Here is a 16,669-nt window from a genome sequence, read left to right as displayed (position 1 = left end):
TACTTGACCTGACTGCCATTCTTTGAGATTCAGAGTCTTATCTGAGAAGTGAAAAACCAGTTATTAGTGAACCTTACCAACCTGTCTATCACCCATTGCTGTCGTTCCATTTTCCACCTCTGTGACTATGAATACATGCAACACTACTGCCCGTGTTCTACAGATCTTATGCACCATTCCTGTAATCATCCCTGATCTATCATAGCTGATATTTTAAAATCTGTTATTGTATTTCAACTGCATTGCAATCTTGCATCTCTACAGTTCAAACTTCCAAGAACTCTGCTCGAGTGTAACCTTTAGCGCATCCCTTACTCCTTCTCCACCTTTGTGTTGCTTCCTTCAGCTGTCTGGACCCCAGTCTCTAGAAGTGCCTTTGTCAAATTCTGAGCTTCTTGACCTTTCTCTCTATCTTTTAAGAACATCCTGAAAAATTACTTCATAGTGATGTCACTGGGCTAACAATTTAGATGCCCTGGCTAATGCTGTGGGAACCTGGATTTAAAAAGTCATCATTGCAGCTGAAGAAAGTTAAATTCAGTTAATAAATCTGGATTGGAAAGTTAGTCTCAAACAGTGGTCGTAATCATCAACTATCATTGTCCAAAAACCATCTGGTTCAGTAACGTCGTTTTGTGAAGAAAATCTGTCACCCCTGCATGTTCTGTATTTATAAGAGACTTCAGTCCCACCTAGCAATTTGGTTGACTCTTATCTGAAATGGCCTAGTGAGCACTCTGTTTAAAGGGCATTTAGTAGTGGGTAACTTGCCAGAAATATCCACCTATGAGAATAAATTATAAATAAATGTAACCTGCTTTAGTCACCGCCAATGTCATCTTTGACTCAGTGTTGATATGCATCCTTGAAGGGTCTTAAGATGTTCGCTTATGGTAAAGGTGTTCTATAAATACAAGCTGTTGTCCTCAAGTTTAACAGCTTTAAAAAAGTCTTTACAGCTTGAGTACTGCTGTGCCCTGGTCCATGTTGAAAGGCTTCAATTCTGGAAAAGAATACTGACAGATGTCGTCTTAATGGATTTACTTGCTTTAATTACTGGTTGGCTTCTGCATTATTTGAATGGTAGGTTGGCATGAACTATGTGAAATTAAAGGGCTTGATTTGGTAGCTTGTGGCTGAGTTAAATGATGTTTTTGCTTGTTATAAAGTTGCATGAAGAGCATTCCCTCTCCTTCAACTTAATTGTGATGAGTGCCCATACCATCACCTTTAATTTCATAACTGAGTATAGTTAGAAAGTAAATTGAAGAAAATTCTGGTCCCCAAGCAATTAAATCTAATGTTATAAGTTAGCCAAATTGTCTTTATCAAAACAGAAATTGCTGGTAAGTTGAACAGTTCTGACAGTGTCTGTGGAGAGATAAACAGAGTTGATGTTTCGACTCTGTTATGAGTCGTCTTCAGACCTGCAAGAACTGCTAAGTTTCTCTATTGCTATGCTTTATTTCCGATTTTCAACATCTGCAGGCTCCTGTTTTTATTTCTTTTTGTCTAATTGGCTTCAAATATTTATTGGATGAAGCATCATTAGCATTCATTAGCTGGACTCTGCAAAATTGACCCTAATAATATGAGACATTTTAGCCACCTCATTTTTGTATTCTTAGCGATTTTAGAGAATAAATGTAATATGACATGACACTTTTATTGACTAATGATTCAATGTAACTGAGCTCGTAATCATACTTATAATCTTGGAGGGTGCCAAGCAATGTGAGACATTGATAAATGCCTGGTAATTGGTTGCCTGTTTGTTAGGTTTAAGAACAGTACATAATATAAGTAAGTGCATGTTTTGGAAGTGAAGCTGAAATTTTTTTGATGCATGTGAAATATCTTAAATCATAAGATTGGTAGTCATTGGCAAGCATACAGTTAGATATTTTGATAGGTAGGATGAGGAGAGACAATATACAGGGGGGAAAAAAATGCAATTCTAAAGGGAGAGTAGGAAGATAGATACTCGGACAGAATATGTGCCCAAATAACTGAAGGTACTTGAGAGAGAATGAAGAGAGCCCTAGATTGTGTGTATTGGTGATTTAATAAAATTAGTAAAACATACAATATCCTAGACTTTATTAATTGTGGAATAAAGTACAACAGTAAGGAGGTTATGTTGAACTTATGAGACATTTCTTTGAGTTTCTCTAGAATTATTGTGTCTAGTAGTGAGTAACATGCTTTAAGAAATGTAGAGGTATTGAAGTTTACATGAATATTCCAGGAATGATGAATTTTACTTATGAAGGTAGATTAGACATGTAGAGACTGTCCTCCTTGGAGAAAGGAGTGCTGGACATAGATCTGATTGAAGTGGACAGTGTAAATAGGGATAAAATATTCTACACATGAATGAATCAAGAATGAGAAGGCACAAATTTAAAGTACTTCATAAAAGAAACAAAAGTTATGAGGAAAATGTTTTTCATACTGAGGTTAGTTAGGGTTTGGAATACATTGCGAAAGTGTGTGGTGAAAGCATGTTTAATCAAGGCATTTGTAGCAGAACTAGATGGTTACTTGCAAGTAACCAATTTGCTAGATTTTGGGGTGAAAGCAGGACAATGGCTGCAAGTAAGATACTACCTTTGAAATGATGCTAAGGTGGGCCCTGTGGCTTCCTTCTGTGCAATAACAATTCATAAGGAGACGAGAACAGAAGAACTAGGTGCAGGAGTAGGCCATCTGGCCCTTGGAGCCTGCCCCGCCATTTAATAAGATCATGGCTGATCTTTTTGAGGCTCAGCTCCATTTACCTGCCTGCTCACCATAACACTTAATTCCTTTACTGTTCAAAAATTTACCTAGCTTTGCCTTAAAAACACTCAGCGAGGTAGCTTCAATCGCTTCACTGGGAAGGGAATTCCACAGATTCACAACCGTTTGGGTGAAGAAGTTCCTCCTGACCTCAGTCCTTCAACTGCTTCCCTTTTTAATTTGAGGTTGTGCCCCCTAGTCCTAGTTTCACCTGTTAGTGGAAACAATCTCCCTGCCTCCACCTTATTTATTCTCTTCATAATCTTATATGTTTCTATAAGATCTCCCCTCATGATTCTGTGAAACAATTATACAGCATGCGGCGATTTTGGACTTAGTATAAAAGCATTGAATACAAAAGCAGGGAAGTTATGCTGAATCTTTATAAGCCATTACTTTGTTTTCAAATGGACTATTATGTCCTCTTCAGGGCATCACACTTTGGGAAAGATGTCAAGTGTGTAGTGATGGTGTAGAAAAGAATTATGAAAATTACTTGGTGTTTAGATAATTTCAGTAGATTGGAGAAGTTTGGGCTGGTCTCTGTAAAGAAAGATTGTGAGGTGATTTGGCAGAGTGTTCAAAATTGTGAGGGATCCAGACAGTGTAGGGGAAAAAAATGTTTTTACAAAGCAAGTAGTTTGGATCTCAAAAGCAGTGCTGGTGAGTTTGATCGAGCCAGGTTTTTAGAGGGATTTGGAAAGGAAGAATAAATTTGCAGAAGGTTTCAGAAAGTACTAAATTAAGTTAGCTTGGATAGTAAAATTAAAAGTGGGAACTAGAAATTTGAAACAATAGAAATGAGGAGGAAGGGGTTCATTACAACAGACAAGTCGTTTTTTTTTATTTTTTCTTAAAAAAAAGGATCCAGTGTATAAAAACAAAATTACTAACAGTGGAGTGGTTATACTATAACAGTATTTGTTTTAGTGTAATTTTAGCTAAGGTAGACTAACTGATGGCACAAATTGAGGTAATAAATAAATGTGATCTCTGCCATTATGGAGGCATAAATACAAGGAGATCAAACTGGGGAACTTAACATTTAGGGATATTTGACATTTCAGAAAATATTAGGAGGTATGGAAAAGGTGGTAGGGTAGCACAGTTAAGAGATGAATTGAGAGCAGTTTGAGAGACAACCTGGGCTCAAATGATGTAGAGTCCACCTGGGCAGAGGTTAAAACAGCAAGGGAAAGAAGACATTAGTGGGAGTATGCTCAGACCCCCAAACGGTAACTGTTGTGTAAGGAAAGGCTTTAAATCAACAAATAGTAACAGAATGTAAAAAGAATAAAGTAACAGGTATGGGTGATATTTTACTCTTCTTTTTGATTGGGTTAATTAACATGGAAGGAATAGTTACGACAATGAATTCAAAGATGTGTTAGGGCCAGATTGCTAGAACAATATGTCATGGAGCCAAACAGGGAGCTGGATTTCTTGGATCAGGTAATCGGTATTGAGGCAGGTTTAATAAATGATCACAGCGTAAAAGATCCCATTGTAAGTAGTGATCACAACATGACAATTAGTATTCAATTTGTCAGTGAGAAACTTGTGCTGGAAACAACAATGTTTAATGTTCAAACTCGGAATTAAGATAAAATGAAGATAGAGTTAGCTAAAGTGAACTGGGTAGGTAGACGAGCAATGGCTGACATTTAACTGGGCAATTTGTAGCTGTCAGCAAAATTATATCCTAGTAATGAAGAACGATTCTAAGACAGGGATAAACTAACCATGGCCAGTCAAGGAAGTGAAGGAGAGTTCTGAAGAAGGGTCACTGCACTTAACTTGAAAACTCTTGCTTTCTCTCCACAGATGCTGCCAGACTGCTGAGATTATTCAGTATTTCTTGTTTGTTTCAGATTTCTAGCATCTGTATTTTAAAAAAAATTAACCTATGTTTCTAATCAATCTATTCAGAGATGTTATCATACATCTCTGGAGCAGATAGGACTTGAACTGAGATCTCCTGTTTGGTGGTAGGACACTACCAGTGTGCCACAAAAGGCCTGTTCTTTGTTTTAAGGACAGTATTAATTTGAAAGAAAAAGGATATAAAGAGGCAAAAACCACTGATAATTCTCTAAGTTCAAAGCCCAGTAAAGTTGGACTAAAAAGATGAGAGATAAACTGCAAGGCAAAACTAACAAGGAATATAAAAATTGGCAATTAGAACTTCTGTAAACAAATGAAGGAAGAGAACAATGAAAATCGACGTAGACCACTTAAAAAATGAACTGTGGTGATGGTTATGGGGAATAAGGAACTGGCAGATAACTTAAACAGATGTTGTGCCTTTGTATTTATGGTGGAAGATACTTCAAGCATTCTATTAATACTAAAGAATATAGCGGCGGAGTCAAGTACCATCACCATCAACTAGAGAAATAGTATTAGACAAACTGAAAGGGCTGAAGGCAGATCAGTACCCCCGGTCCCGATGACTTACATCTTCAGATTCTGAAAGAAATAGCTACCGAAATATGGATGCAGGGATTATTGTTTTCTGAAAGTCCTTGGATTCTGGAGAAGTACCAGAGGATCGAAAATTTCCAATTTGACATCCCTGTTAAAAAGGCACGTAACCGTAAGCCATTTAGCCTAATGTATACTTGGAAAAGTATCGGAATTAATTGTGAAGAAGGCAATAGCAGAACATTTGGAAAATCTTTATTTCATTGAGCAGAATCATCATGGCTTCATGAAAGCGAAATCGTGTCGAATTTATGAAGAGTTTTTTTGAGGGAGTTTCAACCAGACTGGGTAAAGGGGAACCTGTAGATACATTGTACCTGGACTTCCAGAAAGTGTTTGATAAAGTATTTCAAAAGGTTAAGTCATAAACTAATAGTCCATGGTTTTGGAAGTAGTGCATTGGCATGGGTAGAGAATTGGCTTATGGGCAGGAAATGGCGAGTCAGATAAAGGATTCTTTTTTCAGTCGGCAACTTGTGCCCAATGGGGTTCCAAAGGGGTCAGTGCTGGGACCACAACTATTTACAATATAAATGACTTGGAGGAAAGAAGTGAATATACTTTAGCTAAATTTGCAGATGATACAAAAATAGGTGGAAAGATAGAATGCATGAGGGATTAAAAACAGCTTACGTGGAGATTTGATAGGTTAAGTAAACAGACCAAAAGTTGGCAGGTGGAGTATTATGTGGGAAAATGTTAAGTCCTTCATTTTGGAGGAGAAAACAAAAGAACAGTATTATTGAATTGGAAAAAATACTGCAGAAAGCTGCAACACAAAGGGATTTAGGGGTATTTGTGCATGAAACACAGTAAGCTGGCACACAGGTGCAACAGGTAATAACTTCAAAGGGATTGGAGAATGAGAGTAGGAAAGTCTTACTGCAACAATACAGGATGCTGGTGAAACGACATCTGGAGTACTGTGAACAGTTTAGTATCCCTATTTAAGAAAATATATTATTTCATGGATTTAGTTCAGAGAAGATCTGGTATGAAGGAATTATCTTATGAGCAAAGCTTTACTGACCGGGGCTTAGAAGAATAAGAGGTGAATTTATTGACACACAGATGATTCCAAGAGTCTTGACAGGATAAATGCTGAGGAGGTGTTCCCCCTGAGGGACAATCTAGTGCTAGAGGGCATTGTATCAGAATAAAGGGGTGCGAAGCTAAGACTTGGGTGAGGTGGTATTTCTTCAAAGGGTTAGGATTTTTTTTGGAAGTTCATGCTCCAGACAGCTGTGGGGACAGAGTCCTTTTGTATGTTTAGAGCTAAGATAGACTCTCTTGATCAGTAGGGGAATCACAGGTTACAAGGAAAGGGCAGGAAAGTGGATATGAAGAGTGTCACATCAGCCATGATCCTTTGGAATGGCAGAGCAAGCTTGAGGGTCTGAATGGCATAGTCCTGTTCCTTTTTAGTTTTAGTTGTTGGGGATCTTAGTATTTTTATTAGTATAACTGTTGAAAATGTATAACATTGAATCATCTGGACTTGATTTAGGTACCACAATGATTAACACATTCTGATTTAACTTCTCATCATAGCATCATAGAATCCCTACAGTGTGGAAACAGGCCGTTCAGCCCAACAAGTCCACACCAGAGCATCCCACTCGGACCCACCCGCCTATAACCCACCTAAGCTGTATATCTCTATGGGCAATTTAGCATGGCCAATCCGCCCAGCCTGCACATCTTTGGACTGTGGGAGGAAACAGGAGCACCTGGAGGAAACCCACACAGACACTGGGAGAATGTGCAAACTCCATACAGACAGTCGCCTGAGGCTGGAATTGACCCCAGGTCCCTGGAGCTGTGAGGCAGCAGTGCTAACCACTGAGCCACCGTGCTACCCACCTATTGCGGTGACATGTCTTATAAAGCAATTCCCTAGATTTTATTTGTTTAGCACACATTCTCTGTTTCTCTTTGTTCTGTTTCGTGCTTATCCAAGTTGAAGATGGTTGTACTGAACAACCGAATCAATTATTCTATGCCATTTTAAATTCTAAGTAAAATGCTAGCTGCTGTTACTACCAAAGTGCATCAACTTTGACCCCAGAAGTGCATCTTATCTTGCATTTCTCACCCATTTCATCACACCTGGAGTCATAGAATCCCTACAGTGTGCAAGTGGGCCATTCAGCCCTCTTAGTGCACACTGACGCTCTGAAGTGCATCCCACCTAGACCCACTCCTGTGCCTTATACCATGGCGAATCCACCTGGCCTGGACACAATAGGCAAATCTAGCATAGCCTATCCACTTAACCTGCACATTTCTGGACTATGGGAGGAAACTGGATCATCAAGAGAACGTGCAGACTTCATACAGGCAGTCACCTGAGAGTGGAATCGAACCCATGTCTGCGGTGCTGTTACGCAACAGTGCTAACCACTGATTCACCATGCTGGAACACTGACCTTTTTGAATGATTATTCTGATTGGTGCCACACAGGATACATTTTGTGCTTTGGAACACGATTTATCAGGAATTGAGTTCAGATCACCTTTAATTTATTTCAAGTTGTACCTTTACAGTCAGAACGCTATCTGAGCTAATTTAAACAAAGGGCTGCGTTGTGAAAGATCAGTCTTGAATACCTCCTGCTTCTTTTTAATTCTACTTTTCTGGATTGTCAGCTTTCTCCAGGTGGTTTTTAAATGCTTCTTATGAATGTTCCTTTACATTTATTCTATTTTTCATTTCAGACCAGTAAAATTGAATGTTCAAAACTTATTTCACTCATTGTAGTTTCCTCTTCACATTTGAACTCTTGTACTTTAATTAATGGATAATAAGGAAATGGCAGATATTTTGCATCAGTCCTAATGGTGGAATACTGAACTTAGGAAAAGTCATGCTGGACTCGAAATTTTAATACTGTTATCATTTCCACAGATCTACAGACCTGTTGAATTTCTCCAGCATTCTCTGTTCTTTTATTCCCCCCTTTTTTGTCTTGTAGTGCTAATATTACCCCAAACATGAATTTAGAATTGTGTAAATTCTTACTCATTTTCTGAGAAACATTTTTTCGAGGGGTGAAAAACACACTTGGGAATGGTTAATCATAGAATTCTTTATGAATGCATGAAACACAATTTTAGTTAATTTTCCATAGTTGGAAACCACTATTCAGAGCTAAGAGAAGTACATTATTATCTTTTTTACAAAAGTAATATATGTGCATTTACATCTATTGGAAAATAATGTTATATTCACAACCACATGAAGAAGAATAAAGTTTGTCACATTGCAATATTCCGCAGTGCTTCACAGCTAATTGAAGGATGGTCACCGTTTTGAAAGCAAAATACAGATAGCTGACTTGCATGCATCAAGGATCTTGGCAACGGAGATAAACGACTTGTTAATCAGTCTTTTGGAGGTGTTGATTGGGAGATAGATGTTGCCCAGGAGAACTCCCTTACTCCTCTTTGAGTACAATAAGTCCTTGTTTTAAGCCACTTCATTCAGCATAATTTCACTTAAGGGTCATGGAAGTAATGGGGCCTGTGCATGGATGCAGTGTCAAGACTTTTGCTTCAATGTTGTTTCGTGCCAGGGCAAACCAGGCATGTGTGACCAGATTGCCTCCCTTCACCACTTCCCTTGCCGCCGCTGCCACCACCAGAACCTTTCTTGCTCCCTCAACTGTCTGTCGCTTTCCTCACTGATAACATGGGTTCAGGGAGGGAGAAGTGAGTGGGAGTGGAAGACAGAAGAGGGGTGTCTTACAGGAGAGGTGGAATGAGCCTCTTTAAAAGACTTACTACTTTTATATGTTTGAATTTACATAGTTATTTAATTTCTGAATACAAGAGTTTGGGGATGTACAGTATTTCAACTTGGTATAATATTTAATGTTTTATACTACCTCGAAATACCCTACATGACTAGAGCTTTATTTTGATATAATATGGAAATCTGATTTGGCTTAAAGTTGAAGTTGCATTTTTCGAAACTGAACTGCATCTTAAAGTCAGGAATTACACTCACATCTTTGAATCTGTATGTACACCTTTGTTTTAATTTGTGAAAGATAAGCTTTCTTGAAAGATTGTACCTCTGACAATGCAACGTTCCTCTGGCATTGCATCGCACCATCCCTTTTGACTGCATGCTGAGTCCTTCCACTGGTACTTGAATCCCTGAATTTCTAACACTCTGAGGCTGACCATAAATAAAATGTATTCAGATATCAAGAATTTAGATCAGGAATTAGGAATTTAGATGTCGGCAATTTTGATACAATCAATGTTGATCTAAGCTACCATTTGCTTTAAAAAAAAATTGTTTCAAAAGTGACACATTTCAATTTACTCTACAGCATGTAGCATGTCAATTTTGGCTGTGATACCTCATGTCTTACATTTAACCAGTATTGTATCTACTGTTTTTATTTAGATCCAAAAGCAGAAACTAGATTGTACATCACGGTCAATGGTTTTGAATTCCATGTTTATAATCGTTATGACCTGTATGCACATCTACAAGAACTGTTTGGACTGGAACCAACAATTATCCCTAAAAGAGCAAATACAAAAATGAAGAAAGGTCGTGTGAAAACGAAGTCTAAACTTGAGAGGTATGGAAACTGAGCTTGGCTTTAGCATTTGGTAGTTGATTGGCTTGAGTTGCTGTTCCGAAAGCAACTCCTTGTTTATGACCGCTATAATCGATTGCTTAACATCAATTAGCAAATCAAACACTTGGATCCACAGTTGTGTAATTAAATGGCTTAAAGTAATGTATAAACATTTTTCTCCTGTGAGCTGACGTATGATAATGTTACAATATTCACTTGGAAAACATTTTGAGTATGTTTAAAATTTTATTGCTAATGGGAAGAAAATCCAAAGGCAAATCCATATTCTGATTATTTATCTGCTGCTTATCATGTAGTACTATTGTATTATGTTCTGTATTGTTTGGAATTACATATTACTTCCTACAGAAAGATACTAATATTGCATACCACGCCCCAAACAAAAAAAGATGATTTGTTTCTCTACATTTAAACTATTCAGTTTGTCCTTTTTCCTTTTCTGTCTTTGTCTTTGTTGAGAAACTTTTTGAGTTAAAATCTGCTGTGCAGATAAATCCTGGGCTTAACAAAATGGAACGAAGGCTATGTCAATCAGGTAGTAAACATTGGGTGACTCTCAGTTTGAGTTTTAAGAGTTGGTTAAGTTCAGAAGGGGGGCAACCAAAGGGCAACAGTGAAATCTCTTAAAGTTTTGAAGTTCTGGGGAAGAATTGGTTATTTAGAAATTTACCAAGCTAACACCATTTCTGTCGAATGGCATGCAGGAGCAGCCCATGTTGGAAGCTGAGAAAGGACTAGAGAGGATATGTCGAAGGAGCAAAGGTTGTAATAACAATTAAATAGACAGTGGAAGGACACTGTATTGTGTGGGAAAATTTAGAATCTCAACTCTTGAGAATTTTGGGATTTATGTCATCAGGTCTCGTTGGATTACAAAACGGTAGTGGCGATTAAAGCATGATTCATATTGAACAGATTGGAGTGGTTGAAATATGATTCTCTGCAGAAATTGTCAAAATTAGATTTACAGGTAAAATGTAGTCAGTTACTAACTTTTCTGGAGAGAAAACCAAGCCCTGAACATCTGGGCTGGGAGGGACGACAGGTAAATTGTCTGTTTTTGTCCATTGCACCACTTTTTTTTGTCTTTTATAAATCCAGACTGTGAGAAGTGTATGAGAATGGTCTATGTCTCTTGCTTGAAGGATATGGAAAACTTTCTTCCTTGTGCTCCAGTGCTTCTGTCTAAGGTGTGGCCAAAATCGTATTTCTACATTTTGCATTTTTATTTTGTATTTGTAGTTAGCTGGCAAATATATGGAAAGTTTGATTTAGTGTATTCCCGAGTTAAATTATTGTGTAATTTTAGTACACCGATCATTCAGAGAGTTACATGAAATTGAAGATGCAGGTAGTAAATGTGTTTACATATGGTTTTGTTATACCCTTAAGGTGCTTGGCAGAAAATAGGTCTGCATTTGAAGTGCAGTTGCTTTTGGATAAACAAATTTGCAAATTGCAAGGGTTGTACTGATTTGAAAGAGGAATGATGAAAAACACATTAGGAGAACTATCTGCTTTTCTTTAACTAGTTCAGTGAGATCTGCTGGATCCACCTCCATAGTGAGCAGACATTTCAAATTAACATCACACCTGAGAGTAACTGCATCTCCTCCTTATGAACTGCTCTAGATAGCAGCTTAGATTAACTGATCAATTCTTTAGGAGCGATAGAATCTAAGACCTTGTTTCCCAGAGATTTAAATTCTGCTAACTGAGCTGACCATTTGCGATCTGTTTATTCACTTGTTCTGGGAAATTTATTAATTTGAAGTGATTGAAAGCTAAATGGAGAAATCAGTGTTCTATCAATTATGACTTTATTCTAGCACTTTGGTAGTTAGAATGTACCATCAAAATTCCAGTCAAGAAGTTTTGAAAAATAAATTTGTTCACAAGTCATACCTGTAGTTTTTGTTAATGAAATCTATGTTTACTACTGGTCAAATAACCAAGATTACCGAAAATTCATAAACCACCCTCTATCTCCCTCTGAAACTAAACTTTAATATAAACTTTAGTGTAAATGTCAGCCTTCCTGCTCCTCTGATGCTGCTTGGCCTCCTGTGTTCATCCAGCTTTACACCTTATTATCTCTCTTTTTAGTGTAATCTTTTAAGGTGATGGCATATTTCAAAAACTTGTATTTTTTGAGACAGGTCATAATTGAACAGGACAAACTGAAAATTAGAAAATAATTAATAGTATCATGCCTGGATTTGGAAGAAGAAATACTTGACCCAGTTAAAGTGTAGTTTGACTTGACTAAGAATCATTTGCAGATAAAGCTACTTGAAGTGGGGAAAAAGAAATGAAGCTGCTTGAATAGAAAAGGGATAGAGAAACGCTTGAGATTGAACATAGCAAGGGTGGAAGTAAGATACAGGAAAGAGACAGAGGGCTTAATAGTGGAAAAGAAGACAAATATGATAAACTAATGAAAGAAAAGCTTATGGTAAAGGATGAGTTATTACTTTGACTACTTGGATTTGGATCCCACTCCCAAATTTTGATGACTTCTAGCCCCTAAATAACCAAGGATAACGTTGAGAGAGAGTGACAGTTAAACCTGTCATCCAACTTGTCCATGCCGACCAAGTTTTCCAAACTGGCACATTTTGTCCAATTGTTTTTTAAATGTTGTAACTGTACCAGCATCCATCGCTTCCTCTGGCAGTTCATTCCACATAATCGCTCTTTGGGTCCCTTTTAAATCTTTTTCTCCCATCACCTTAAAAATATGCCTTGTATCTTTGAACTCCCCTTACCTAGGGAAAGGACATTTTGCTATTCATCTAACCTGTTTTCCCCCACCATGATTTTATGAACCTCTATAACGTCTTCAACCTCCAACGCTCCAGTGGAAAAAGTCCCAGCGTTTCTAGCCTCTCCTTGTATCTCAAACCCTCCAGCCCTGGCAGCATTCTGATTATTTGTGTCTTTATGAGAAAATAACTACAAAACTAAGGTAGCCAAAGGGCACTTGGATCTTATTTTACAAAGCAACTTGATTGAAAAAGCATTGGATGTTTATTCATATTTTTCAGAAGAATAATTCTCAGATTATGAAACAGTTAAGTGTTGGTTTTTGATGCTTTATGAGTTCACCCCAGAAGTATATCAATTCAAATTTTGGAATTTGAAGAAAAAATGGTGTCAAATATTTGTAGAATTTATTAGAGAGAAAACAGTGCTCTCTGACTGATGCTTTCCGTCAATAAAATTAGAACAGAATTTTTACAATAGGAGGAAAGTAATAATAGTACAGTCGAAAAGTGTTCCCTCAGAACCTGAAAAGTATGGCTCAGAATAGTCGAGAGGATTTTTCCCTGGCTGCTGATGAATAAAGTTTGCATATTGGAGGTAGAAACTTTGTTTTTAAGGTAAAAAGTATTCCCTTATTCCTCTGACAAAACAAATAAACACATTGATGTTTTGGAAGAGGAAAGTGAAATACTGCCGGAAATCTGAAAGAAAAACTGACATATCAGACTGAGAAAGTTAACAGTTGGTCTCACCATAGATGCTGTCACACCTGAGTTGCTTCAGTTGTTGTTATGTAATGTTTTGAGAGACACTAGGACCGTTCATTCATTGGTGGCTGACAATGTCATATGCTTTCCAGACATGCCGACAGATAGCCAAATCAACTCAGCCTCCCTATCCTTGGATTTGCATTGCAGTAAAATTTAAAACATTCAATGACCTTCAGAATTGCCCCAATGGTTCCTAACCAGACTTTTTGAATAACTGACGTGAGTCATCCAGTTTAAACCTTAATGAATTGTTAATTATTTTGTTTATTATTTTGTTTATTAATACAGTAGCTTTAATAGAGCAACATTAAAAAACTTAGTAATTTAATTAAATGTCTGTGACTTAAACGTGGTCTTCTTTGATGCTAGTCCTTAATCTCACATAAACAGTCAGACGGCTAGATGCATTTAAGGGGGTAAATAAAAAGCAAAATAAGAGACGTAACTGACCATTTCACTTCAGCATTTACAATCCCACATATATATCAGCTATCTTGCTTGGTTTCCACAGATACCAGCTAATACAAATAGTTTCCAGTAGGCTGTGAGGAACATTCACTTATACAGTAAAAAGCAGAGTTAATGTTTCAAATTCTACCGTCTTCAATCTTTAATCCTCATAATTGGGCATCATCAGATCTACAGCCTCACCACGTCATCAAGGCTGCTTTCAGACCAACTGTCTCAATATTTCAGCCCTTCGGTGAGCTTTGGGGTACATGGATATTTATGACTGGATGCCTTTGCCAGGTCATTTTGTGTGGAGAGACAGACATCTAATGTATTTACAAAGGATGCTTCTTGTAACTCTTAGATTACTTTCTTAGCATTCATCCGCTTTCCAATTACTTGAAGGATGCCAGCCTCACTGGCTTATATTTGTTTTTCAGCGCATAGCAATGAAGAGCCTAAGTTACAAGCTGTGAGCCTTTGTGGCATGCATGATTCTAAGTGCAGAGAGAGAGGAAGGCCGCTTATTATAGTTTGAATCACTGAAACGTCCAGGGGAGTGGTCATGTTACTTCATGGCACTGTGCTATGTCATTGTCATATTTGCCAGACCATAAGATGTAGAAGCAGGATGAGTTCATTCAGTCCATCCAGTCTGCTCTGCCATTCTGTCATGGCTAATATGTTTCTCAACCCAAACATTTTGAAAGTGCACGTCTAAAAGTCAAAGCATCTGGTCTTCAGTGGGGTCAAGGGGACTATGGTCAGTCAGGGAGTGCTGTCCCACTTAGGCAAGTCGATTACTTGATTCCCATGCAGTGATTTGACCATGGTTAGTCAGGCACTTGGTCCCACCAGAATTGAGGAATCTGTGTTCTTGCAGTCTGGAGATTGGGCCATGGTCAGTCCTGTAGGTCAAGCGCAACCAGTCTGGGGATTACAGATGTGTTATTTTGTGTGCAGTGGAGACATCAGGCTGTACTGCCAAGTCAGTCTAGCGCATGGACCACAGTCAGTCCTCCGTTTTGAATATTAATGGTTAGGAACAATCTGTGGAGTGGTAGGAGGAAAGCTCAAGTCTGGGATTGAAGTTCCCTGAACTTGATCACTGAGTGAGTGGCTGCAGTGAAAGGGAGAAATTTAGCAGTCAGTAGCCAGCATGTCCCCAACCTATGGAATGAGAAGTGGATGTTTTAAAAAAAAATCACACATTGGATGTGGGCATTACTAGCTGGCTCATCGTTTATTGCTCATCCCTAGTTGCCATTGTGAAGATGGTGGTGAGTTACCTTGTTCACCTGCTGCAGTCCATGTGCAGTAAGTACACCCATAATGCCACTTGGGATGGAATTCCAGGATTTTAACTCAAACATGCTGAAGGAACATTGAAATATTTCAAAGTCAGGATGGTGAGTGATTTGGGGGGGTCCCACATGGTGGTGTAGGCATGTATCTGATGCTTGCGTCCTTTGAGAAGGAAGTGGTATTGAGTTTGAAATGTGTTATCTAAAGAGTTGTGGTGAATTGCTGTCGTGCATCTTGTAGATGGTATGCAGTACTGCTACAGAGCATCAGTGGTGGAGGGAGTGGTTGTTTGTGGATGTGGTGCCAACCAGCTGAGATCTCAAGTGGGCTGCCATGTCCTAGATGGTGTCAATCTTCTTCAGTGTTGTTGGAGCTGTACTCATCCAGACCAGTGAGGAGTATTCCATCACACTTATGACTTGTGACTGGTGCTTTGTAGATGTTAGACAAGCTTTGGGCAGTCAGGAGGCGAGTTATGCACTGTGTAGTGTACCTTGCCTGTACCTGCTCCTGTAGCCATTGTTTTTACACAGCTAATCCAGTTGACTTTCTCGTCAATGGCAACTACCCGGATGTTCATCGTGGGGATTTGAGTGATGGTAATGCCATTGAATGTCCGGGGGCAATAGTTAGATGGTCATAACCTGATATTTGTGTGGCACTAATGTTACTTGCCACTCTTCAGCCCAAGCCTGGATGTCCATGTTTTGCTGCATTTGGACAAGGACTGCTTTAGTATGCGAGGAGGCTGATCATTGTGCAATCATCGCAAACATCCCCACTTGTGGACTTTAATGACCTACCCTCCATGTTGAAGATGGTTGGACCTAGGACCCTACCCTGAGGAACTCCTACAGGGCTGCCCTGGAGCTCAGATGACTGACCTCCAATAACTGCAATCATCTTCCTATGTGCCAGGTGCAACTCCAACCAGTGGAGTTTTTCCCTCCGATTTCCACTGATTACGGTTTTCCTAGGGCCCCTTGATGCCACAATTGGTCAAATAAAGCTTTGATATCAAGGCTGTCACTCTCACCTTCTGGAATTCATCTCTTTTGTCCATGTTTGAACCAAGTCTGTAATGAAGTAAGGAGCTAAGTGGCCTTTGCAGAACCCAAAATGAGCATCACTAAAAATGTTATTGCATAGCAGGTGCTGCTTGCTAGCACTGTTGATGACTCATTCATCATTAAAGTTCTTGAAGGTGAGTAGACTGATCGGGCAGTGATCGGCCAAGTTGGATTTGTCCCACTTTTGTGTACTAGGCAATTTTCCACAATCTTAGATGCCATGTTGCAGTTGTACTGGAACAGCTTGGCTATGAGCGTGGCTGTTCTTGAGCACAAACCTTCAGTAATGTCGTTAGGCCTCAATTTTTTCAGTATCCAGTGCTCTAACCATTTCTTGATATCATATGCAGTGAAGTGAATAGGCTGAAGACTGGCATCTATGATACTGGGGACTTCTGAAGGAGTCCACGATGGATCATGCACT

At 38.7% G+C, this 16,669-nt stretch overlaps 1 protein-coding gene across 4 annotated transcripts in view; it reads left to right on the top strand.

Moving 5' to 3' along the window:
• kiaa1109 (KIAA1109 ortholog) overlaps window positions 1-16,669 on the top strand; it is a 438,508-nt gene that overhangs the window by 51,732 nt on the left and 370,107 nt on the right. For all 4 annotated transcript variants that reach the window (XM_048546322.2, XM_048546500.2, XM_048546414.2 and 1 more), the window contains exon 7: window positions 9,683-9,863. In XM_048546322.2, coding sequence (XP_048402279.2) covers window positions 9,683-9,863 — 181 coding nt within the window. The remainder of the gene's footprint in view (window positions 1-9,682; window positions 9,864-16,669) is intronic.

The sequence above is a fragment of the Stegostoma tigrinum genome, chromosome 1, assembly GCF_030684315.1.
Source record: "Stegostoma tigrinum isolate sSteTig4 chromosome 1, sSteTig4.hap1, whole genome shotgun sequence".
Taxonomy (NCBI): Eukaryota; Metazoa; Chordata; class Chondrichthyes; order Orectolobiformes; family Stegostomatidae; genus Stegostoma; species Stegostoma tigrinum.
This window is presented reverse-complemented; position numbering and strand designations above follow the sequence as displayed.